Source organism: Apiospora marii (assembly GCF_038362585.1).
Source record: "Apiospora marii strain CBS 49790 chromosome Unknown utg000005l_segment0_segment0, whole genome shotgun sequence".
Classification (NCBI taxonomy): Eukaryota; Fungi; Ascomycota; class Sordariomycetes; order Amphisphaeriales; family Apiosporaceae; genus Apiospora; species Apiospora marii.
This window is the reverse complement of record NW_027117377.1, coordinates 2,501,540-2,525,531: the sequence shown is the minus strand read 5'-3', so window position 1 is coordinate 2,525,531 and position 23,992 is coordinate 2,501,540. Positions and strand designations below refer to the sequence as shown.

General features: G+C 54.7%; 5 protein-coding genes across 5 annotated transcripts; all 5 read right to left on the bottom strand.

The window, feature by feature from the left end:
• Nucleotides 1-346: 346 nt before the first annotated feature.
• Nucleotides 347-1,608, bottom strand: PG985_008702 (uncharacterized protein; the record flags this gene model as incomplete). The annotated part of the gene is made up of 5 exons (XM_066828470.1): nt 347-492; nt 545-731; nt 785-867; nt 929-1,172; nt 1,324-1,608. The coding sequence occupies 5 exons, from the start codon at nt 1,606-1,608 to the stop codon at nt 347-349; spliced, it is 945 nt and encodes a 314-aa protein (XP_066683382.1).
• A 2,362-nt stretch (nt 1,609-3,970) lies between these two features.
• PG985_008701 (kinesin light chain) lies at nt 3,971-6,652 on the bottom strand (the record flags this gene model as incomplete). Its single annotated transcript, XM_066828469.1, has 2 exons — nt 3,971-5,634; nt 5,695-6,652. 2 exons carry the CDS (start codon nt 6,650-6,652, stop codon nt 3,971-3,973), a joined length of 2,622 nt encoding a protein of 873 aa, XP_066683381.1.
• Nucleotides 6,653-7,774: 1,122 nt separating this feature from the next.
• On the bottom strand, nt 7,775-10,679 carry PG985_008700 (uncharacterized protein; the record flags this gene model as incomplete). Its single annotated transcript, XM_066828468.1, has 3 exons — nt 7,775-9,234; nt 9,321-9,566; nt 10,532-10,679. The coding sequence occupies 3 exons, from the start codon at nt 10,677-10,679 to the stop codon at nt 7,775-7,777; spliced, it is 1,854 nt and encodes a 617-aa protein (XP_066683380.1).
• Nucleotides 10,680-11,493: 814 nt separating this feature from the next.
• PG985_008699 (uncharacterized protein) lies at nt 11,494-13,262 on the bottom strand (the record flags this gene model as incomplete). Its single annotated transcript, XM_066828467.1, has 3 exons — nt 11,494-12,135; nt 12,229-12,920; nt 12,995-13,262. The coding sequence occupies 3 exons, from the start codon at nt 13,260-13,262 to the stop codon at nt 11,494-11,496; spliced, it is 1,602 nt and encodes a 533-aa protein (XP_066683379.1).
• Nucleotides 13,263-14,646: 1,384 nt separating this feature from the next.
• On the bottom strand, nt 14,647-16,506 carry PG985_008698 (uncharacterized protein; the record flags this gene model as incomplete). The annotated part of the gene is made up of 2 exons (XM_066828466.1): nt 14,647-15,473; nt 15,531-16,506. 2 exons carry the CDS (start codon nt 16,504-16,506, stop codon nt 14,647-14,649), a joined length of 1,803 nt encoding a protein of 600 aa, XP_066683378.1.
• Nucleotides 16,507-23,992: the final 7,486 nt, after the last annotated feature.

The window sequence follows — 23,992 nt, the reverse complement described above, 5'->3', positions numbered from 1 at the left end:
TGTCAGCGGAAGAACGATAAGCATCAATGTACTGGACAGCCATTAAACGCGAATTCTATTCCGTTCAGCAGTCTCTTTTCGTGCGAACTAGATTGACAGCGCGGTCTTCCGAGCATCTATCGGAAGAAGAGCAAACGATAGTGCCCTTTCTACCCAGTACGGTTATCACGTATCCCCGTTTTAATGCTTCGTTATGCACTAAGACCGCATGCACTACTCCTCTCTGGCTTGTCCTCCTTCTCTATCAACTAGACATGGTCACGTATGGCCCATACTACTACGTCCTGGAAGCGCACAATCTCGCCCGTTAGTGTTACGTAGACTCAGAGTGGATTAGGCGCTTCGTCTATTTTAGGCTCGTGGGCAACCCAGTCATCTGTTCTTCGTAAGGCCGCTGCGCATCAAACACCAGGATCACCATCTGGTTTGATGCTGCCGGGTGCCCTTCATCCAGAAATCGCCCGATGGTGAATTGCTCTACATATGCGAGCGCTATCTGCATTATATTTACAGATCGAACACATCCAGACCGATAAGACAGTACTGAGAAGAAGACGGGATATCTCAGCGAGCTGCTGGGCGTAATCGAGCGCGTCCTGCTGCCAACACCGACGAGCACCCAACCACCATCCGAATAACAGAAGAATCTCACTCGTCGCGCATCCATCTCCCTCTGAACCCCGCAGTACTACGGCGACACCGCTAATAACGACGATATTAGTGGCGAAAGACTAGGCTGCAGAAGTAGATGTGTCGATGGCATGGCCTGGCCGTCGACGCCAACCTTGTGTTTCCCTTCGCGCTGCTCTCTCCCGCCAGTGAGCACTGAAGCTACCACCCAGCCCGGCAGTGTTCCTCCTCCGTGTCCTTCGAGTTGTAGATCGCGGTAATGGTTGCTGTCGTTTGCACGATCTTGTTTCCGGCTCACCTCTGTGCGCTTTGTCAGAAGGGTAACCGTCCATAGGTGATGGTGCGTCCTTGTCCACCCGCAAGTCCTTCACCCCGAATACAGGCGAATGTGGGCTTGGTATCTCTGAGCCGGGTACGTCGAGCATGCTTGCCTTGAAGCCCACAGGGTGGCATGCGCCGGCGGCTGGGGGTTCTTTAGGCTCTGCCTTGCACGCTGGAACACCCATCTCTGATAAATGGCCCATAACAAGGTTCTGCCCATACTGGAATCAGGAGCCGTTCCACTCTCGGAGGTCGACCTTGGGGCTTATGAATGCGACCAAAAACCGATCCTTGCTGCATCCATCGACTTCGGCTACCACGGACCCCAAAACCCTGACTGGGACGTCCCCCCCTAGTCTCTGTTCCGCGCACCCTAAGATCGTGCGACCATCTGGTGCCCTTCTGAAAGCAGCCACGAAGTAGATGCAAAACTTCATACAGGTATGGGACACCTTCCCCTTTGATTCCGTCTGCAGCTATCCACACTGGCTTCCAGGTGGTGTCGAACATGGTGGCATTCCCTGTCAAGGTTGGATTGGCAATGGTGTTGATCAAGTGGCCACGCTCCTTGCTGGGAGCGCAATAGAGCCCCTCGATTCTGCCGAAGTCCACATCGACAGACTGAGTAGTCGGTACAATCTCATTGGAGGTTGGCATCACGTTGGTTAGCCAGATAGTCGGGGGTAGACGTGTGTTCTCAGGTCGTGTGTGAAAATACATGCGGTAGAAAAAAGGGCGTGGGAAGATGGGAAGAAGCACATCGGGGAGGGGACAGGAATAGAACAGATATTTATAATTTGCGTATCCCCCCTGCCCAGGCGGCCTGACATGGGAGCGGCCATGGAGGTCTGAAAACACCCGTGCCAACTCAGCGATGGAATAGATCTCTCGCACCATGGACCTCGAAGACCGTCAGGGGAACGTTCCAGCAACGAACAACAGGCTATCGACCCTGGATGCCATCGGTGGAGGCGCAGCGTTGTGGCCCTCAAGCAAGGCGACGGGGGAATTGAATGCAGACAGGACACCGCTCTCGTGCATGCGGCCGCGGTACGGCTGCTTGTTGGAACAAGGCCAAACCTTGGCTTCACATAGCGGCAAACGGCCACCCTTATTTTATGCCATTCAAAACGTCTCGGTGCAGTACATGAGCTACTACTTCGACAACATGGCGATATTATCATGAGAATATTACCGTGAGATATCACTATGGCACGACTCCGCTATCGATCGCCGCTTGTTTCGGTCAGTGATATCGCGGCACATCCCTTAGGCGTTACTGACGTTGATATCAGGATTGCTGACAATTTCGACCAGTCTTCTTCGTGGCGGGCTCAGAAACAGGGCCATGCTACGATTTCCGAGCGTCTATTCGAACATGGAGGCCTACCAGTTGACCCAGCTAGGGTGTGACAATAGACGAGACCCCTCGAACATTTGAGCCTAGCTTGTGAGACGTCTAGTGCTACGCTCGAAGTTCCATGGCCCTACAGTTGACAAAAGGAAAGGATACAAGTGTAGCACAAAGGACGGCATGGATCGAAGGATGCCTATCATCTTGCGTGTTACTGTTGTCCGACCCTCCCTGCACACAGCCTGGTCTCGACGATTGCTGACTGTTCCGTGCCATATCCACTTTCGGCGTCCCTTTCTTCCAAGAGTACACGTCCCGCGGCCGCATAACGGCGCTGAAGCACCGGTGGCCCGCGTTGAGTTGCGAAGCGTGTATCGGCAAGGACACGCATACAGAACGCGCAACCAGATCGCAAGCGCTGGCGAGTATGCTGCTCATGACCGTACTAGGGGCGACAATTCGGCGCACTATTTATCGTCAACACAGCAGTCGCCACCGCCGTCTATCTTGAACCGTGGTCGACGTCTATGATTCGTGCTGTGTGGTCGTGATGGCTATGTCCGGGGCGCACACCGCTCTGCCAGGCCAGCTGCGCAGCACTTCGCAATCGACAGCGAGGACCATCGTCACGCCAGGCATCCGGGTAAGGACTCGGGCTGGGCTACTGGACGGCGGGATCACAGCATGAAAGAGGTACAGCGGCGGAGGGTCTCGTAGGCGCAATCTTGTCGAGTGACGGTAGCCGCTGTTAGAGCAGAGGAGCGGCGAGGCTGGGGCTACGACGAGCGGCGACAGCTGAAGCACACTGGCTTCCGCGGGACGTCGAACGAAGAGGTACCTACCAGGGAAACCCTTCTCGCGCCACGTACGAAGCGGAAATGATTGCTGGACGTGCAACAGAAATACTTTCCTGCACAGTGGGAACGGAGGAGCAGTTTGGAGCAGTTGGCCGTCGATCGAGTGGAAGCGCCACGACTTGAGATGGAAAGGTGTAGGAGCTGAAAGTCGCGGCCGGACGCGTCGCGTAGCGTGTTCTACCGGGTGGCTGCTCTTTCGGATAATGGCTTCCACGAATACCCCTCCAACGCGTACGCTTAGGTAGCACTAGCTGTTGCTCGCTACAGTCTGGGCTGCTGGAAATCCAAGCGGCATCCTGGGCGCCTTGCCTCCTTGGGTCTGCGGCACGCGCGGCGCGACTCAAACCAGCCATAGATACAGAAGGCACAGCAGACGTGAGCAAGCGCATTTGCCAAGGAGTCTGGTCACTCGGAGAAAGTCAAGGCCTTCGGATCGGAGTGGGTTCATGTAAGCCAAGCTGTTCGCGCTATGTAGACTAGGCCTTCCCAATCAGATCTCCGAGAAACGATTCGTCCAGAAGCTTGCCCGTTGCTCCCGTGCTCACCCAAGCCTGCAACAATTGGTGCCGCGAATACTAATTTACGCGAGGGCCAGGTATTCAATATTTAGTATTGCCAACTGACCCTCTTGACACTCCGTGATATGACTCTGATGGAATTCCACCTTGCTGCTTAATGCAGCGGCAATGTCATTGTAACGATGATTGCCTACTGCCACAGGTTCCAGCTACTGTCCACGACTGGGAGACACGGCCATGCGTAATTTTCCGTTAGTCAGCCGCATTCGAATCCCTTCGACGGGTGTCTTCTATTTTAGTTTACTGACTTCGCTATGGATTCGTAGGTTACTGAATGCTTCTACCAGACTGTTCATGCTGCTGAGTGTGCGAGGATGCTCCTCTGCCAATGTGTCTTCATGACCGACAGGTGCTTGGCGCTGCTTCTGTGTTGCCTCATCATACTTCCCCTGCCTGTCGAGCACCAGTGCCAGGTTGTTCATGCTGCCGAGTGTGGAGGGATGCTCGCGGCCCAGCACCGACTCCTTCAGCCCCAGTGTCTGCCGGTGCATCTCCTCCGCCTCCGTATACTTTCCCTGCTGTCGAAGTGATTCTGCCAGGTTGTTCATGCTGTCGAGTGTGGAGGGATGTTCGCGGCCCAGCACCGTCTCCTTCAGCGCCAGTGTCCGCCGATGCATCTCCTCCGCCGCCGCGTACTTTCCAAGCAAATTGTAGCATTCTGCAACGTTATGTTGCAACGACCCTAATGTATCCTTTTCCCTACCTTCGTCCCTGAACCCTAACACCGATTGCGCGTGAGGCAAGTACCAGGTCCACATATCTCGGTTTTCGTGCGTTGGCCATGGAAACTCCTCAAAAAGCTGCCATATGATATCCGTAACTTGCTGACTTTGCTCTCCGTGGGTTTTCACCCAATTTCGCATGGCAAGACGCACAAGCCGGTGCACATCGAACCGGTTGGGTGTGCCACGATCTAGGATAAATGCGTACGCCCTCAGAGTGCTGATGGCCTCGTTCTTCTCTATCTCGTTCGCGCCCGCGGGCAACAAAGATACAGGGATATCCTTTTCCTCCAAGTAACCAATAAACCGAAGACAGGCCGCAGCCAGCGGATCATCCCGTGCGATTTGCTCAAAGGAGATGAGCCATGTCGTGGCTATTGGGTTCCGGATCGTTTGATATCGGTCTTGGTCGTCAAAGTCCTTGCTGAGCATCATGATCATCGACTGGTCGCTGGATGTGCAGTATTCTAGATACTTGGCCACGGTCACGTTCATCTGACGCGTCATATAGGCCGAGGCCTGTCTGATCGCTAGAGGCAGATGGGCGAGGTAGCTCAGCAGCTCGGCCGTACTCTGGGGCTCGCCTATCTGGCTCGGCTGGAGGCCCTGATGCAGTAGCCGCTCGGACTCGGAATCGCTCAGTCGAATCAGCTTGTGCACGCCCTGCCGAGCCTCGAAACGAACCGTTACTTGATGGTTCCGGGTCGTGACGAGGATCGAACCGGCCCGGCTAGATGGTAAGTGAGACATCAGTTGCCCGTGGGTCAGCAGCAGTGCATCATCGGCGTTGTCGATAATGAGGAGCCATGGCCCCACCTCGTCTCGATCCAGAGCCGCCTTCACAAGCGCCTTAACGTCCGCTTTATCGTCTTCTATTCCTTTCACCTCCAAGGCTCGGCCGATCTCCCGGTAGGCGTTCTCGAACATGGTCATGTCCACGGCTGGCACCCAGAGGACCGAACAGTCGGGATGCGCCTGACGGACATGGTATGCCGCCTCGATGGCGACCTGCGTCTTTCCGATGCCGCCGAGACCTTCGATGACCGTCCGCTGGCACGCGTTTGGCTGAGCAGTCGGAGGCAGCCTTTCCAGGAGCTGGCCCAGGATGTTTTCCCGGCCCACAAAGTTCTCGTTCCGGCTGAACGGGACAAGAAAATGTGTTTTCCGACGAGCTGAGAAATATTAGACTCTTCATTGAATATAGTTTTCTACATCTCACACCTCTAGCTTACAATTCTCAGGCCTATTCAAATCGCCTGGTGCGAGCGGTGGAACGATAGACAGCAGCTCTTTGGCATAGGCTGCCGCTGTTGCTGCTGCATACGGCTGCCACCGCTTGTTCTTGTGCGCGTCCGCATAGTCGCAGATCCCGCGCACCACGAGGCAGGGGAAGCTGTTCATCAGCCCGGCGGCCTCCATCTCGAAGCACAGGATCCCTCCCAGCTCCTGGCTGTACCTGTCGCGCGTCGGCCCATCCTTCATTACTTGGTTGCCGGACGCGATCGTGCCGAAGAAGAGGACCGGGTCGGCCGTCGCGCGGGCCTCCCTGTCGAGCACATCGTCCGGGCGGCACTTTGCGCAGGTCGCCCCGGCCATATGCGTCGACCATGCATCATAGAGGGTATCTTGGTCAGGGCCCGGCGACACGAAGTTCGGTCGAGATGTGAGCTTGGAGAGATGCGAATGGACTTGGGTCTTGCCCCGTAGATCATTGGCGTGGAGCTTAGCCAGGGCGTTCAGAAGAATCTTAGGCGGTGCATTGAGACTGCCCGTGCGCTCGATGCGACCGTCGGGCCTCGTCTTCCCGAAATCATATTGGACGACCCCACCATATTGCCCAGCCGGTTGGCTGATCACAACGTCGCCGAGCCGGATATCGATCTCGTCGTCGAGCCGCGGGACGCCGCCGCCGATGCCGACGAGAACACCGAAGCGCAGCGACGGAAAGCTCTGCTGCATCTGACTGGCGACCGTGGCGGCCGAGTTGGTGCCCATCTGGCCGGCGGGCAGACAGGCCGCCACGACGTTATGGACGCCGATGCGGCCGAAGGAGTAGAGGTTCGAATCGGTCGGGAGGGAGGGGAGGGAGGCGAATTCCTCGTCCATCATCTCGGCGGCGGCGGCCAGCTCGACAGGCAGGGCGCAGACCCAGCCGACGGTGAAGTCGCAGGCGGAAACGGATCTGGCCATGGCGCGGCAGGACCGGCGGCGACATGCGAAGCAAGCTGTCGTGGACGGGCGTCTGCATCTACAGATCCCGTCTACAGATCGCAACGCTGGGTTGCAGGAAGGCAAGACTAGTGGTCTGCGGACCTGCTGTTGAGGGGTCGGCCAGTGTGCTTTTTATTCGAGGCTCTGCACCGTTCAGCCCCTGATCGATAATGTAAGCGCTAGCCATCCTGGGGAGAGCCAAGGCATAGAGCAGCTGCGCAGTTGTCCCGAGAGTGCCTTATTCTCAGCTGAGGCAACCTGGCTGCTAATTATTTAATGCTTGCCATGCGCTGGGAGGCCCTATGGTGGTCAAGTAGCTAATAAGTGGCTACAAGACTCTTATGTAGTGCGTCGTATACACTATTCTAGTAGTAACCAGCGTTAGTCCTCCACGCATAGCGTAAATGTATGTATCCCTATAAAATGTTATACTTCGTCGCAGTACCAATCGTGATCTTCAGATACACGCGGGTTTGCGTGGGCGCGCAAGCAATGTCCTCCCCGTTAAGACGGCGTTGGTAAACAGAGCGAAACTGGCCCGCGAATTTAGCGTGTGTAACGGGGGAGTTCGCGCTAGATTCAAAGCCTTAGGGCACCTTGTGCACCGTAGAAGTGGGCCAGATGACGGCAAACGGCGAGTTCAAGCACTGTTATCCACCCACCTACAGGCAGCTCTGGCAACACTAGCAAGCTGTATCAGAATTACCAGCAGCTTTTTACCTCAGCCACCCACTAGTTCTCTTCTACTTGCCGCATTATCAAGTCTAAGCTCAGTAATAGCAAGTCATCTAGCCACTCTCTGTATTGACCTTAAACAGTTCTATAAACAAGATGTAACAGTATTTTTCTATATCTTGGGTTCCTAGCCATATCAGCTCCATACAACCCCACGTTAGACCTGATAGGTACCGGTGTAGATACACCCCACTATAGTCCTGCCACGTCGTACATCCAGGCTTAACCGAGCCTATGACTTCCTAGGTTATCGGATCAACTGCCCCGTCATTTTCAACTGGATGAAGGTGTTAGGAATCTTTTCTAATACACTCGGTAATAGGAACGCAGCGGAGGACTCGCGATAGGCTCGCTCGTCCCTCGGAACTACTTCTGAGCAGAGTGCTCGGAGTGCAGCCGAGGGTCAATCAAGGTCATATCACCGACGATTCCCTTCTTTCCCAAACAATCATTAGACGTCACTTCACGACCGCGTTGCAAGACCGGAGGCCGCGCTCGCGGCCTGCTGCGCTGTTGTTGAAGCTTCTGGGCCAGAGCTGAGCGCTCCTGTTCTGCGCGAGATCTTTTCTTCGGAACGCATTCGGGATCCTGAAGCGAACCGAACGGGCCACCGCCCTCGTGCCCCTCGACCAGATGGCTGTACCACGTTTTGGCTCCGTCTATAGGAACTACCTGGTTCTTTTCGCGGAAGCACGCAGGGCAGGGGAAAGGTTGCTGGAAAATCACCGCTTTATGTTTGGCCCAGTGATTATAGAAGCCGCCTGCCTGCGAAAACTCGTTGAGACAGATATAGCACATGCCCTTACCGAGTTTCATGCCCCCACGACCCGGAGGGCAGTTTTCAGTGCCAGGCGCGCACTTTGCCAGCCAGGCCCTATTCTCCTCCCTAGCGCCAGCAGGTGGGATGGGGGAGCACTTCGTGCCGTGGAATGATTCGGTATGGTTGCTCCAATGCATTACGTTCTCGATCCAAACGTCCTTCTGTGCCGTAGAGCGACACTCCGGGCATCGAAAGCGTGACGTGAACTGATTTCCCGATTTTCCTTTGCGATAATGAATGTTCGTGTTGTGTCTGCTAAGGCTGTAGCGCGAAAAAAACCACCCGTTACAAAGGAGGCATCTGCAGTCCTTTGCGAGAGGCGCTTTCGCTACTGCGCTTTCTTCGACTGCTCTAGCAGGCCGAGCCTCTGCCAGGAGCAGTTCCACGTCTCTACCACGGCCGCCAAGGTACAGTTCGAGGACTTCGGTTAACGAGACGGAGCTGCGCCAATCCTCTTCTTCCGGATTTTCCATCTGAAGAGACAATTCAAAGAGTTTCCCAATCTCCTCAGCTGCAGCGCTGCCCCGCATAGAGCTCGATCTATCAGAGCACTGCTCGGGTTGCACCAAGGCAGTGGTAGATAGACCCTGGGCACGTAACCGATCCGCCTCATAGAAATACTCCTGCCTGCGCTGCTCGACGACCAGAGAAGCGAGTTTCGCTCGGACCCACTGGATCTTGGACGCAATCGATCTGGCCTCGTCGCTATCCCACCCGCCAGGGCCTTGTCCTACCTCAGAATGGAGCTTGCGGAGCGCAGTGAGGTCTCGGCGCTTCTCGAATGCGTCATAGTCTTCCATTGTGGCATCCAGCGGTGCATTCGGGTCTCTTTCCAGGGAAGAGTTCTGTATCACCTGAAACAGAGCCGTGTGGTCCCCTACCTGTTCTCCGAAACAGAGGCGAGTCACGTCATCCCGGAAGTGCCGTGGTTGGTAGCTCTGCTCGAACACCCTCGTAGAATGCGAAAGCAGATAGTTTCGCATAGCGGAGGTAAGAGTGCCATCCACTGTCTTGATAGTTAGTAGACGAAGGAGAACGGAGCGAACACCAGTAAACCAATAGGCCAGCCCAGAGGGTAGTGTTGAAGCTTACACTGTCCTTTATCCAATCGCCCCCCTGCGCCGACGCGCAGTGAGTATGGTCGCTGGTGGGCATCTCGTGCTCCAGTGACCAAGACAGTGCGCTTCCAGATAGTCCAGAATTGATGATAAGCTAGCGGGATGATGCAGCGACCCTGGTGTGACGCTTTCCAGGGCAATTGAATCTTTTCTACGTGTTCGAACTTCGCCTGGGATAGCAACTGCTCCAGAGATTCAAACTCGTCTTTGAACGACTTATCTGAAAGAGCCCGAGCAAAGAGTAATCGAGCAAGGCAGAGCATCCTGCTCGGTACAATAGTCACCGCAAATGTGAGCCTGGGGAAAAGGTTGTTAGCTTAGGAACAAGAGACTGGGACGCAGCGGACTACCTACATATGTTTCTGGTCCTTACGGATAACATTGGTCGCCTGCTTATTCTGGTTGATGGTGATATACGCGACAAGCTTCGCTTGCGAACGGTCTTGAGGATCACGCACGAGCACAAATTCGACATCTCGATACGGCATCTGCAGCGTGGTTCCACTGCGAAAGCCACCACACGCGAGTACGAGTACAGCCGTGTGATAGGCCACGCGGTCACTTGGGCTGCAAGGGATATCGGAAGCGCGATACCAAAGAGTATGCAAATGCAGGATAACGTCCTCGGCGGTCATCTCCTTTTTCACAAACGTCTGCTCCCGCGTTAAGTTTCCTAACTCGGGCAACGTATCGGAAATCCACTGAGAGCAGAGCAAAGTCAGCAATCAAGCGTGCTTGTCGGCGTGGACAGCCGCGTACCTTGGTAATCTTCCAAGTTGGCGTATCAGTACGCTCGCCAGACTTTCCAGTGATCGTATACAGGTAGCGGCGATCCGGGAACTGTTTTACGAGCGGATCAAACACCATGAACTTCGCCACTCCACGTAACGTCTTCCACAGGCCGCTGATTGTTCTAGCGGAGTGAATTCTGGGCTCTTCGATGAACTCTTCCGGACCGAGTGTGAGTCTCTTCACTGTAGAATCTTTGGCTATCGTTTCGAGGAAGCGAGTGAAGATTTGATCGGCTGGTGCGTTCCGTATCCGCTGGTTTTCCACTAAGGCAACCCACGGCCTACCAGGCTTGAGATGGATCTTCTTGCAGTAACTTCAACCTCTTGTTAGTAGCTACATGAAGTTATACAGAGGGGTGAACCCACGCCTCCCATCGAGCCCAGGCTCTCGCACGTTCCCTGTCGGTGGAGGTGACCACCTCGGACTTAGCCGTGAGCGGCTTCTGTGCACAAATCTCCTCCCACTCGCGGCGCGCTTCCTCGTCCAGCTCTTCGTCGTCGTCGAAAGCATCCTTTACGCATTCTAGAACGACCTGGTCCATCGTATCACAAGAGGCGAGCGTAAACGGGAAGGAGGTAAGACGAAGTCTGAAAGGTGATGGACAATTGATACTATCAGAGTGGTAAGAAGGGTCGAGAAAGGCGGACAATTGAAGGAGAGCAAAAGAAGACAGCCATATCAATTCGGACAGGAGAGCGTGGCGTAATAACGGGCGCTTCGCACCAAGAAGCTGGAGCCTGCCGGGCGCGAGCAAAGGAGCACGCAACCCAGGAACGCTCCAGGGATGGGCTGGCCCATCCCAGTAGGCGGCCAGGCAGCGGTAGGGGGCATGGCTACATGCACGCCCGGCCAGAGCGGGCCACACACCGGGGGGAGACGACACCGGCAAGGCGGAGAGCGAAAGGTACAAGAGGCGGCCGACCGGCGAGGCCGGGAGAAGAAAACGGTAGGTGTTGGGGGCCGGGAACCCCTCGACACCGTCCGGGCTCCGTCTTGGTGGTGCAAGGCCCGTGCGCCGACCCCCGCCAAAAGGGCGCGCGTCCGCTCTCCCATAGGCAAGAAGGCTCTCTGCTGCTTATATATGGGAGAGCGGACGGGATCCCTAGTATTCAGCAGAATATGGTCGTATGTATCAGTATTGAGACTTTCAGAGCACTATATTGTAGCAGCATGATTGGAATATCACAGTCGCTTGCTGCCATCAAGGGGTATATAGTTACAGTAACACGAACCATCCACGCCTCCTGCTCGTCGACCTCCCTCGCGACATGTCAGATTTCCAATTTTTTTCGTCAACTTTGGCCACTCACTCCAATTGCTTTCGATTTACATGCCTCTCATGAAGCCTCGTCGCCTTATCGGCGGGTTGTCCCCTCCTTCTTGGAGTACTCCTTGGCGCCGTCGAAGGTCTCGACGACGTAGCGGTCCTTGTTGCGCTCGGCGCTGCGCTTCTCGTGCTCCATCTTCCAGCGCATGAAGTAGCAGCAGAGCGGGAAGAGGGTGAAGTTGACGGCGACCCAGGTGAAGAGGACGCCGAAGTTGAGGCCGATGCGCGGGTGCAGGTCGAACAGGATCTGGCGCGACGCCTCGACGATGTTGTGCAGCGGCCAGGCGTAACCCCAGCGGAAGAAGCGCGGCGCCAGGTCAATGCTGTAAAAGGCCGTCGACACGTTGGTAATGACCCAGAAGATGAGCCAGAGCGCCGTCCACGGCTGGCCCAGGATCATGGCCACGTTCTCGCACGTGATGCCCAGCGCGATCATGCCCACGAAGTTGAGCATCCAGTACACCACGAAGGAGCCCCGCCCGTACGCCGAGGCGTTGAAGGCCACCTCCACGGGCGACGCCGGCGGGTGTGAGAACGGGATCTGGAACGCCAGCGAGACCATCGAGTAGGCGAGGGAGACGAAGATGTAGGACGTGATGGATGCGAACAGCCGCCAGATGATGAACTGCCAGAAATGAAGCGGGGGATGACCCTGTGGCGTGATGTATTTCTGAATAGCCGTATGTGTTAGTCAGTTGCTACCACTGGCACGGGATGTCATATTATGGCGCGGGATATCACTCAAAACAGCCGAGCCACTTACCGTATGTATGGGTAAGAAGAACGCAAAGGAGAAGAAGGCGATAATGATCAGATAGATCAAACCAATGGACACACCGGGCGTAGCCGCGGCGGGCGAGAAGGGCCGCAGGTCGATCTGGAGGAAGGAAACGGCCGGGTTGACGGTCGCCGGGGCCGCGGACATCATGGCCGCGCTGATGGAGGTGTTGTCCGCGATCCGTTGGGCCCAGGCGGGGCCGAACCGGGCCATGAACTGCTTCTCCAGCTGCTCGAACTGGGGCAGCACGAACTCGAAGATGGTGTTCTGGTCGCGGGCCGAGACGAAGATGGTTTGCACGGCGCCCGAGGGGTCGTAAGAGCCGTTGCCGGCGGCCAGGGACGACTGGAGCAGGGACGAGGCGTTGGCCTGGACGATGATGGCGGCCCAGAAGTGGAAGTCGTAGACGGCCTGGCGGACCTGCATGGGGTCGTAGCCGTAAGCGGAAGCCGGGATGACCTGGTAGCCCAGCGTGGGGTGCGCACTAAGGTCGGCCGCCTCCTGGGCCATCTGGGTCAAGGTCGGCCCTACAAAGGGGTCGATGTCGTTGTACGGGGCAGCTTGGCCGTCGAAGTCGACGACGGCCACCTTTAAGTTCTTCATGTTCGCCTCTGCTTTGAACAGGACGGCCCAGTACAGAGACATGACTGAAAGGACGAAGACGACAAGAATCAGCACTGGTGTGCGCGAGGCACGTGTGCGTCAGTTCAACGAGATCTTCAGAGCGTAATCGACAGTGTTGCCAACTTACCTGTCTTGAGCCACATCTGGATAACGTGGGCCCGGACCTTATCCATACTCCTATCCCAAAAGCCGACCGAGTGGTGGTGCTGGTTCAAGTGCCGCTGGTTGGGGCCCCGGCCATGCTCCCGGCCGCGGTGGCCGCCATGGAGCTTGCTGTGAAGCTTGCCATGGTGATGAGTACGGCCATACTCCCGCCCGGTTTCCCGGTCGGAGCTGAAAATGTAGGTGGTCTCAGACGAAACTGGGCTGGACAGTTCGCTACCGGGTTTCGCCATGGCGCCTCTGCTGTTCCTAAGGGGGGTTGTGGCGACACGTTGCGGAAGGCTGCCAGGTGACTCAGAGCGTCCGTAAGAGGTCCCTTTACTATAGAGGCTCTGTTTGTGATGATGACAAGAAAAGGCCAGGTCTGTGTTTATCCCATGGCCAAATCACCGGTTAAGTAATACCTTGGCCGTGTTTATTGTCGTGGACAACGGAGCGGCAACGGCACCAACATGAATCAGTTCAGTTTGAACTGTAAAGCCGCAACTTTGGGGATAGGCTTTCGGATTCCTAACAGAGCGAAGACGGGCATGACCTGTCTCCTGCTCTCTATCACGATCATTGATGGGTACGGTGTTGAGATGGTGATGTCATCCCCTTTCATAGTAGAAACAGCCATCAGTTGCCAGATTCCGGCGGGGCCCGGCGTACGTTTCAATTCCGTACCAACTACGCTACGATAGATATATCGGAATCATCGAATGGGAAAGAAATCTCGCCCTGTTATCGCCCCAAACACATGTCGTCCGCACACAGCCCGGATCTAAACGAACCATGCCACTAATGCCAGACCAAGCGCGGCTGGTCTCGAGGGACAAAGGTCTGCAAATAGGTTGATGCATGGCGGCCTCGTGCCCCGTATCCCATATTCGGCAGCACTCGATCCAGTCAAGCCAAACGACTTGCAGTGGTTTCTCATCTCATGTGCCGTTAGAGCCGAAACTATATATATATCACCATCTAGGTTAACCTAACCACGCCGCGCTTATTCGTCTTCCGTAGACAGGCTCTGTAGTGCTTAGTGTGTGCCCTGCCTGTATCAGCAGCTTAGTATGCGCGCACGCAGCGGCAGGCAAGTCATCCCCTTGCATATAGCCGGCAACAACAGCGGTCTTTTGGACGGACCCGAGGGGGCTAAACCAACCAAAGACTCCGAGCCGGGGCGTAGCATACAGACATGGGATGGATATTGCATGAAGCTGCACATACTATGTCATATATATATATGAATGTATATACTGCTGATGTGAAATAAGAATGCCTGGAAGAACCACATAGTAGGATGCAAAAACTGCAGCTTTTACTACATAATGTGGTTTCATTTTCAGGCCGAGTGGCGTGTGGCCGGCTAGTCTAATGTGGCAGTCATTTGAGCTGCAATCCGGTATCCCTCCCAACCTCCAAAGGCAAATCATTGATATGCAAAGCTATATCCAATCTCCAAAGAACGCTAAGAACGCCGATTCATATGTCACAGTCCAAGTGAGAAGCATCCATATCCATGGATGAATACATGTGGCATGTATGTAGTCCCTCCGCTTTCCACGGGACCAAATAATGAAAACGCCTTTCCCCCCTTCGTCAAGTAATATTAAAAAATGGTGAATAGAAAACCAATTACAACCCAACAGTGAGACGTTCTAACCGTTCCATTGCGGCTTCCATGCTAGCACTCATGCGCTGCACTCGCCTCAGCGCCTTGGCGGACATGGCATCAGCCTCCTCGGCAGCGTCGGCAATCTCGAAACGAGCAAAGACCTTTTCGGGTTGGATGCCAACAAAAAGCTTGGTTGTGCGCGAGTCATCCTTGGATTCCGAAACAGCTGGCGCAGCGTCGTCATCGAAGATGTCCGCGTCGAGGTCGGCGGCAACAGTCTCTGTGCTGGTGACCTGAGTGAGCGGGACCTCGGACAACTCGGACTTGGTGGACTCGAGCAGGGTAGGGGCCTCAAGGGCAGAAACCTCGACCTTGCTCGTCTCAGATTCGAAGGCAGCATCGGAGCTCTTGCCGGCCAAGACATCAGCGTTGAACTCGGGGAGCTCAGGGGTCTCCATCACAGTGAACACCTGGGGCTGGTAGTTGAAGGCATCGCCGGAGTTCAGGTTCAGCATAGAGAAATCCATAGTCTGTTCGGGGACCATGACCATGCTGACTTGCTGCTGCTGCTGCTGCTGCTGGGCAGCAGAGTAAGGGTTGACATCCTTGGGGACCTGGCGAGTCTCCTCGACGCGTTGCTCAACCCGCTGAGGTTGCTGCGGCGCAGAGGCAGCAGGGTTGGTGCTGAGGTTATCCAAGAAACCGGAGAAGGCGTTGGAGGACAACAGCATGCGGGTCAGGTCTGACAGGCGTCTGTTCTCTTCCAACAAGGCACGGTTCTGAGAGCGGAGCTCGCCATTCTCAGTAACTTTGCCGGCGATCTCAGCCTCGAGCTGGGAGATGTATTCTACAGAAGTCGAATTAGTACGCGAAGGCAGGAACAGTAATATATGATCAAACTTACCCTTTCTCCTAGACCGGAAAGCGCGGGCAGACACCTTGTTGCGGAGTTGACGTCTCTCCTTGCTGCTGAGCTTCTTGCCTTCTTCACTGTTCAGGAGTCTCTCGTCTTCGTCCATATCCTCCTCGTCCTTCTTCAGCTTGGGGACATTGAGGTGGGGCGAGTTGCCTTGGCCATCGGCGCCAGAGGATTGAGCCCTCATCGAGTTCAACAACTGGGTGATCTTCTGCTCTACCAAAGGATCGGCGGGCTGAGCACTCTTGGGTCGCTGTTGCTGCTGCTGCTGCTGTTGTTGCTGCTGCTGCTTCGCGTTTTGCTGCTGTCGCTGTTGTTGCTGAATGATCTGCTGTTGACGCTGCTGCTGCTGGCGAGCCTTGGCCATGGCGGCAGCCTGCGAGTGCATACCAGGGTACATCCTGCCGACATTGCTAGTGACCGCAGCGGGCGAAGCCATCGACTGCGCATCGTGACCGGCAATGGCATTGGGGTTGACGGTGGATTCGTTGAAGAAAAACGACGCGTCGCTCGAGGGCTCGAAGTCCATGTCCATCTCGGGGCTGCTGAGCGAGTTCTGAGACGGGGCGGAGTTGAAGTCGAAGATGTCCTCGGTCGTGTTCATCTGCGTAGACATGTACTCCAAGTCGTATCCAACATGCGCGCTGCTCTGGTTGACTGCCAGAGTGGTCGCCAGGGCACCCGGGACAAAAGGCGTCTGCTGCTTATACTGATCGTACTGGTGACTGGGGCCAGACATTGTCTGGTTGGCGGACATTGTTGACGCGGTCGCTGAGATGGGGGACTGGCGGCTGGTGAACTGCTGCTTGACGGAAGCCTCGGGGGTCAGCGACGGAGAGTTGTAGGCATTTCCATCGGGAAGCCCATCGTAATCGGTAAAGTCGAGCAGATCCAAGGGGTCTACCACAGCGCTAGGTTGAGTACTCGAGGGACTCGTGGATGTGGATTGGCTGGACGCCGACATAGTGTCGTTTGTTTTTTGTTGAATCTGTGAGCAAAAGGCTCCGGGCCCGACTAACTGATAAGCGGTTTAACGATAGGAGATTGAAAGTGAATTGGTGATTGATATGTTGTTGTTGTTGTTGTTGTTGTTTTGTTGTTGGTGTTGCAATCGGTATAGATGGGAACGAACGTAGGGAATGGTATTGGAAGGTGGTGTGGTGTGTGGTTGTTGATGGTTGTTGGAAGTTAATGTCAGAGAGGTGTTTCGTTGTTGGGAAAAAGAGTGACAGAAACCGGGCACAAACAGGCGACAAGAACGGGGATTTGGGGGTTATGGATGCCTGGGGAAAAGGGCACTTGCCGTCCAAGGTGGGCAGCACAGGGGCTTGGCACAACTTGGCCCCCGTCCGGCAGCTCGACAGGGGTCTGGCATCTTGGCCCGTGGAAAAGGACGCGTAAGCTCTTCAACACAGATACTTGCTAGCCCAGCCAATAGGGGGCGCTGGCGCTGCTGACGAGACCACAAAGCTCCTGGGCGCAGGATCCGCTCTGCACAAGCAGCCCTGATCTGGCAGAATGGCGTACTTTTCCTACAGTACAAATTGTGCGAGCTGTGCATGTACAAGTTATGGATTCCAGCTGTGTTATTATTATCGTCTGGGATGCTCCGAGCTGCTTATCCCCCCTCCTCCGAGCCACCCTATGCCGTCCCCCTCCCTGCGGTCTTCACGATGACGACGCTGGGTCATCTTGGCTCTTTCCTATTGCGGCGGCATCATGAAGCCGTACAGAGCATCGAGCGATAACAGTCGCAAATCGTCCGGCGCCGTACCCAGCGGTGTGATGCGGATGACGATGGCGAAGACGACGAGGACGACGTATACTCGCTGCAGGTTGCAGGCAGCGCGAAATTCGAACCAATGGGCGCTGGCTGTTACCCCCCAACTATGTCGAGGCCCGGAGGTGTTTCACCTCGTAAACAAATCTCCCCAACCTCAGGACAGGACAGGACAACCACCGCCATCGAACCTTGCGTTGCGTTGTTCATCAGTCGGGCGATCAAAAGTAGAGTGCGATATCACAGCCGGCTCTAGACCCGAGCTATTGGCTATTAAACGTAGGATACGAACTGGATCGGCCTAACATCGTGTTCCACCCGATGCAGTTGCACTTACTTGCTCGTAGGCCCTAGATTACTTGATTACTTGCTCGAGGAAAGGTCATATTCCAGCCGTGGAGAGAGTCAGATACATAAATCCAGCGAGCAATGAGCATATCTCTCGAGCTTGCTTTGCTTTTGCGGTGCGTGCGTGCGTGCAGTGCATAATGCAGCACCACTTTAGTACCGCTAGTGAAACCCGCTCTTGTGTGCTTCGCATTTACGAGAAGGATACCTGATGGCTGGTGCGGGAGCCGAGCGAGTGCGAGCGGTGTTTTCCTTTGCTTCACCTATCAGCGGCACTGGAATTCGTCTGCCTATTTGGCATTTTGCTTGTTGACGATACTGGAACACGACGACTCTTGACGGCCTGGCAATCTGTCCTCTGGCTCGCTTGCGAAAGCGAGCTGCAGAAGCGAGCCGGGCTCACACAGGATGGGATTCTGATAGGGCGGCACAGGACCACCCTGCCACCGTCAGGATGGCTCAGCACTGCCACCACACCAATCTCTTGTGAAATTGCCCGATCCAGGACCAACGAGGAGGTGAGTTGTGCTGTTTGATTTGCTCCGGTCCACTTGGCGGATGGCTGAGCCAGACGCCTGAGAACTTTCTTCATTACAGAACCACCACCGCAACGGCTGACTGCCCTGAGCCTGAGAGTGTGCGATAGACTTTCTGGTGCCTGCTCTAGCCTCTACCCAGCGACTCCGTTGCACTGGGAGGCAGCCCATCCGCTCAACTCTAAAATTCGGACCCGACAAGCGCCCCCTTGCCATTTGCTGTCCTGTCATTGTCCAAGGTAGATTGCTTGATTACTCCGAACCGTAGATCGGACTGAAGGCATTGAGCAATAGATTTGCTGGCCACACTGCCACCGCCTGACAGCCAGCCAGAAGCCAGCTCGTCGATTTGACGCTCGATGCATAAATGTCCAATCCGTGCGCCGTGAGACATTTCCAACCTCGAAAGGCTCCACCGGCGAGTCGGCCTCTTTGAAACGCCATGCCCACGCCGATCGCACCCGGGGCGCTCCGGATGTTCCGGCAACCCATTTTTCTCATGTCGAATTTTCTCACCTTTCCTTGGTCACGGAAGAATTCCAAGAATGCGACCAACCGGACAGGTCCGTATGTGATCATGGCTCAGCAAGAGGACAGCACCGCAATTACCATAGCTGCGGTTCGGTCACCAAGTCAGAACCAAGTCGCGATTTTTTTTTTTGTCTTTTCTTTAAAGTTGGCTTCGGCACTGATGGTTCATCCTGGAAGTCATGCAGGCTTTATGCCAGGGGGATCTGCCACCATCCAAATATAGCGGGCGATCGCCCCCACGAGATCGTTTCACTCACATGCACCGTGTTGGCAACTGGCCCGAATTTAATCTGGAAATTTACCAGCTGTAGTCACAAAAACCGGCGTTGCAAGTTGCAACTGGAGTCGGGCCAATTCCAAGGGGCCATCCAGGAGCCAGGCTACAGGACAGACCAGTAGACAGCCCTGGAGCAGGTGCGGGCGCGTCGGGCAGTCGAGACCACCAACTACCCAAATGAAGTTTCACCTGCGCCCCAAGTAGGGCGTGGCAGATAACTGCCAAGCTGTCAACCAATTAACCTGCGTAGCACCTAATCGTAAGGCTGAAAAAGCGCAACTCCTCACTCTTCACGCTGGCAGGTTGGCTGTCTCAGCGACTGAGTCCCGAGCTGTCCGAAACCTTCTTGGCGCTACCGCCGACTTCACAGCCCTGTAGAATAGAGTGCCCGGAGCAGCGGATAGGTGGAAACGAAACATCCAATTTGCAGCTTCGAGGTCGACATCTGATCTACCTTCTCGTCATCTCTTCAGCTGAGCAAGGGTCACTTGTATGCCCTTCCAGTCGTTTTCCATGGAAGGCTTGGTCCCCTTCTTGGTCCCTGAGATCCCTTGGGAAGCATAGACAACCCCCAACCCCCATTTGCATATCCCGTAATAATACGAAAGGATGCACACAGTGTGCTGGACCGTGTTGGCACAGCTACTCTGGAACCTGTTTGCTTCCCGAGATGTCATCATCTGCCGGAGCCCTTTTTAATTGCCGGGGCGCCGATCAGAAAAATTCCGTCACACCCACGTGTGTGTGCATGTGGCTGTGCATGTGTGGCAAAGGAAGCTCGACCTATCGTGGCTAGTGTTGCTGTTGTCGAGATTCAATTCAATGCTCTGTCAGCGCGCATGGTCATCAGTCTTTCCATCTGCCATCTTTGGATTCCCTATATGCGAGTGTCTTGTTTTAGGACTACCGAAGTGGCATCTTGTTCCCCTTCGAGGTAAGGTTGAGTCATGAATTGTGAATTGTCAACCCCCCAAGGGCCTCCGAAAAGCTTCGTCAAACTCAAAGTACCACAGAGCAAACACTGAGGTGGACAGACAGAGCTGACATGATCATTGCGCACTTCTGGAGCATCCGAATCGTCCCATATGCTATCAGCTCATAAGTTATGGCGCAAATCTCGTAGTCTAACGTTACACTTGATACCCGAACAGCATATGAATGGTCCTGTCTCCAGAAATTGACAAACTCCCACAACGTTTCCTGTTGATTGTTGAGAAGTTGGTGCATCGTGATCATAGCAGCATGGCTCATACATGAGTCCATCGTGGGGAAGAGGTTTCTGTCTGCTGTCCATACATGCATGCACCGATGCGTTGGCAAATTATACCGTTGCGGCATTTGTAGAGGGATGCTAACGGTTGACGGGTACGACTTTGTGTCCACCGTGATTGCTGTTCAGTGCCGGAGATGCAAGTCTGGACATCTGCTCGGTGAGATATGAAGAAATCCAGAGGCTGGTATGCCCGCATGTTGCTTGCTTGACATACGTAGCTAATGAACTGAGAATCCCCTCTCTGACCCCCTCCTCTTTCTCCGCTACGACCCACGGTCTCTCCCCATTCCATCACGGTTCACACCGCATACGCACGGGCAGTCGCCGTACTACCTACCTCCCTACCAACTGCAAGCTTCACACGCTCTGACACCACGGTCACGGTTCGCACGACGCAAACCGGCCCGTCGGGTAGCCGTATGCAGTAATCCTCGCCGCTCCAGACCCTGCTGCAGTCTTCCCGAATCCCCCAATTGAGGGTTGAGGCCCAGGAAATCGGCGCCATCGAGGCAGTCGCCTGGATCCATTGCCCGCAACTCGGTGTGAAAGTTACACCGCCGTGACCCGCAGTCGCTGTGGTTATGTACGTGGGAGACATGGCTTCTGATGTCGTCTACTAGCCGAATTTCATAGGAAGCGACTCAACCGATATAAGGATGCTTACAAGAGTCGGTGTCTCTACATCTGGCTGTTAACTGGCGGTCTGGTGTTAGTCCCACGAGATGATATGGTACCCTATCCAAATCTACCTTGAAATTAAGAAGTAGCAAGGCCCATATATGTTGGAATCCTAGATGAAAGTTAGGGTTGCCGACAATGAGCCCTGCGGCTGGCTCGGCGCCCTTCAAGGTGTATGAGTCCGGGTCGCTGTTCCATTGGTCAAGGACATGCTGCCGATGTTTATCACGATTGATACCGTTGGAAAAGTAATGCCCGATGATCTGTTCGTGCTTGAACGCTGCGAAGTAGACATCGTACACTTGAGCGATTTCGGGTATGAGTGCGGTCAATACGATGAAGGCCATTGTGGGATCAATATTCGAGAAGCAAGTAGTAAGAGTAGTCTTTTGAACGGAGTTTGTTGATCAGGATCAGACGTGCCATGTCAACACGCCATAAGGCGAAGCTGCACCGTTGCAGACAAGCACTTGCTCGCCGGGGGCTCGCTATTGCAGTTTCCAATCAATGGCCATGATGTAGTATGCCGAATAAGTAATCAGAATCGAGCGGGTTGCAAACCGCCATAATCTATGAATGCTTTGAATTCCGATATACCGGCAGGAGATACCCATTTGTACAAGGAGGCAGGTAGCATGTCATGACTAGTGGCCGTCCAGGCAAAGCATGGTGTTCCCAATATCGTGAAGTAGATAGGTTTAGTGAATTCGGATACCGAGACCGCATGTTCATACGAGTTGGTGCTAGCATTACGCGAGCGTAATATCACGCATGCCTTGTTGGGGCGTTGTCAGCATCGGTCACGATGGAGAAATCAACCCTGTCTCGATGGGGATTTTATTATGTCTTCTAGTATTTGCTTGATGTTTCTTTTATAATTTATTTCTGCTCATATGAATGTGGTAGATTGGTATTGCTTGATAGCATGTACATTTGACTGATTACACACACCGAGTCAGTATGGCTAACAGAGTTTGGAACGTTGGGGGAAGGGTTGATGAGTCTTATCTTTAAAAAGGGGGGGGGGTGGACTGCTCTCATCCATCAGGATGGCAAAGAGCAGCCACGATGCGTTTATCCAGAAGTAGCACTTCGAACAGTGAATCAAAAAATTGTGTGCAACAATAGCACCAAGTCAATCCACAATACCGGACAAGCACTCAGCTTTGACACCAACTCGAGATGGGTCCCAGTGTTGTTTCATGCCAAGCTGCCGGAAGCTGCTCAGAGACCATCAAGCCTCAACAGCACAACATGCACTCTTCATCTAGCCAGCACCATCCCAAACACGGTCGAGGCGGGAGTCGGGGCCCAGTAAGGTATTGGCGCTGCCTGCCACTTCAAAGGAGCTCTCTCTGTTCAATGCATTGCCCACGAAGACTAGTTTTTGATTCCTCTCCTTCGAACATAAAAATGTCGCGTGGAGGGCAGTTCCGCATGGCCAAAAGACATCAGTAAAAGCCACGCTGTCATCTCGACATAAGCCCTTCCGGACACCGACGAGGCACATCCGTTGAATATTCAAGCGAATACCAAGGGAGGGTTTGGCGTCCATGTTGGCGGTAGGACACCACCTACCACCTCTGGTTAATGCGCCTGACCGAATCACACCGGAGTATCTCGCCTGGCGAATACCAGCACGAGGACCCAGGAGGCCCCTCCCTAGTCTCGAGGAGTGGACGCGGAAGCGAATGCAGACCAGTTCGGGATTGGCCGAGGACTGGCAAGATCGAGAGGAACTGACATGGGACTAGAGGGTACTCAAAGCATACAGGATGGCAGATGGTCAGAACAAGGTGAAACTTCTGTTGTAGCTGCATGTCCATCGCTTACACAGGGTCTACAGGAGACTATGCAATGCCGGCGAATAGGACACGAGGTCTGTACGTGAAGTTTCGATGTTTCTGGCTGTATGTGGCCAAGCCTGCGCTCTCCCTCGCGTCCCACCCTGGAAAGATATCCAGGTTTCCACAGTCCTGAATCTAAAGCATGCCGCATACGTCTTCCTCTCAACGTCGAGCAGAGCCATCGCCGAGACGATTCATATTGGTCAGAGTACGACTTCCAGTGGCAAAGCTCCGACGAGCGACTCCAGGCCAGGAGTTCTTACCGATTTGGACTCATGGTGCCTGCCCTCACTCGTCCCGCTGGGGGGCGTCTGGAATGTCCCATCACCCTTCGGCTGACGGCAGGACCGGTTGAACACGCCCTGCTTTGCAGCAGAGCATGACATGACGAGAACCACCGCCCGCGTAGAAGGCGAATTCCGGACGACTGTGGAGCGCAAGACTCGAACCAAGTGTGTGCTTAGGGTTAAGTTCCGAAACCGCGTTCCCAGTAGCCGGCCTTGTGGTAGCCCAGTCCGGCTGGGGGTCCCTGCTCCTGCCGCAACAAATCCTCACGCGGCTAGCACATCAGGCCCGCTGCGACCCCGAGCTGCGACGTGTTGCGTGGAGGCCCAAGAACCGACCATGGGGTCCGAAGACATTCCTTGCGGAAAACGGGAGTCGGAGGACTGTGGGGTAGGCGTTTGGTGCAACTTGTGTGATGCCCGTCGTCCCTTTCCAGGACGGTGGCGAGAGAGCTTTTCCCTTGAGTGAAACGAAGCAGAAGCCATAGACGATACTATTCCTATCTCGAACGAAGTTCCCAGCAACGACCCTATTTCAGATGCTGACCAAAGGGTTCTTGGTGTGCGTTGATGATATGACGGAGGTATGAAGAAGAGAAGGGAGGGTAAGCATTTCCGACGCGCTTGAAGACGCGTTTAACATATCGGGAGTGCTTGGCATAGCAACGACCACTAAAAGTGGGGGCGCTATCAGCTATCAGGGTGCCTTTCAGGCGTCTGCCCGCCATCATAGGTTAAGTACCTACCTATCAGACAGGTAGCAATACTTCCATAATTGGGTGGCTTGAATACTGGATCAGAGTACAGATAGATCCTATTTTGATTTGGCAGATCTCTGGGTTAAAACTAGACCTAGGTACCTAGGCAGGTATCAGCCATATGTTGGATGAATCAAT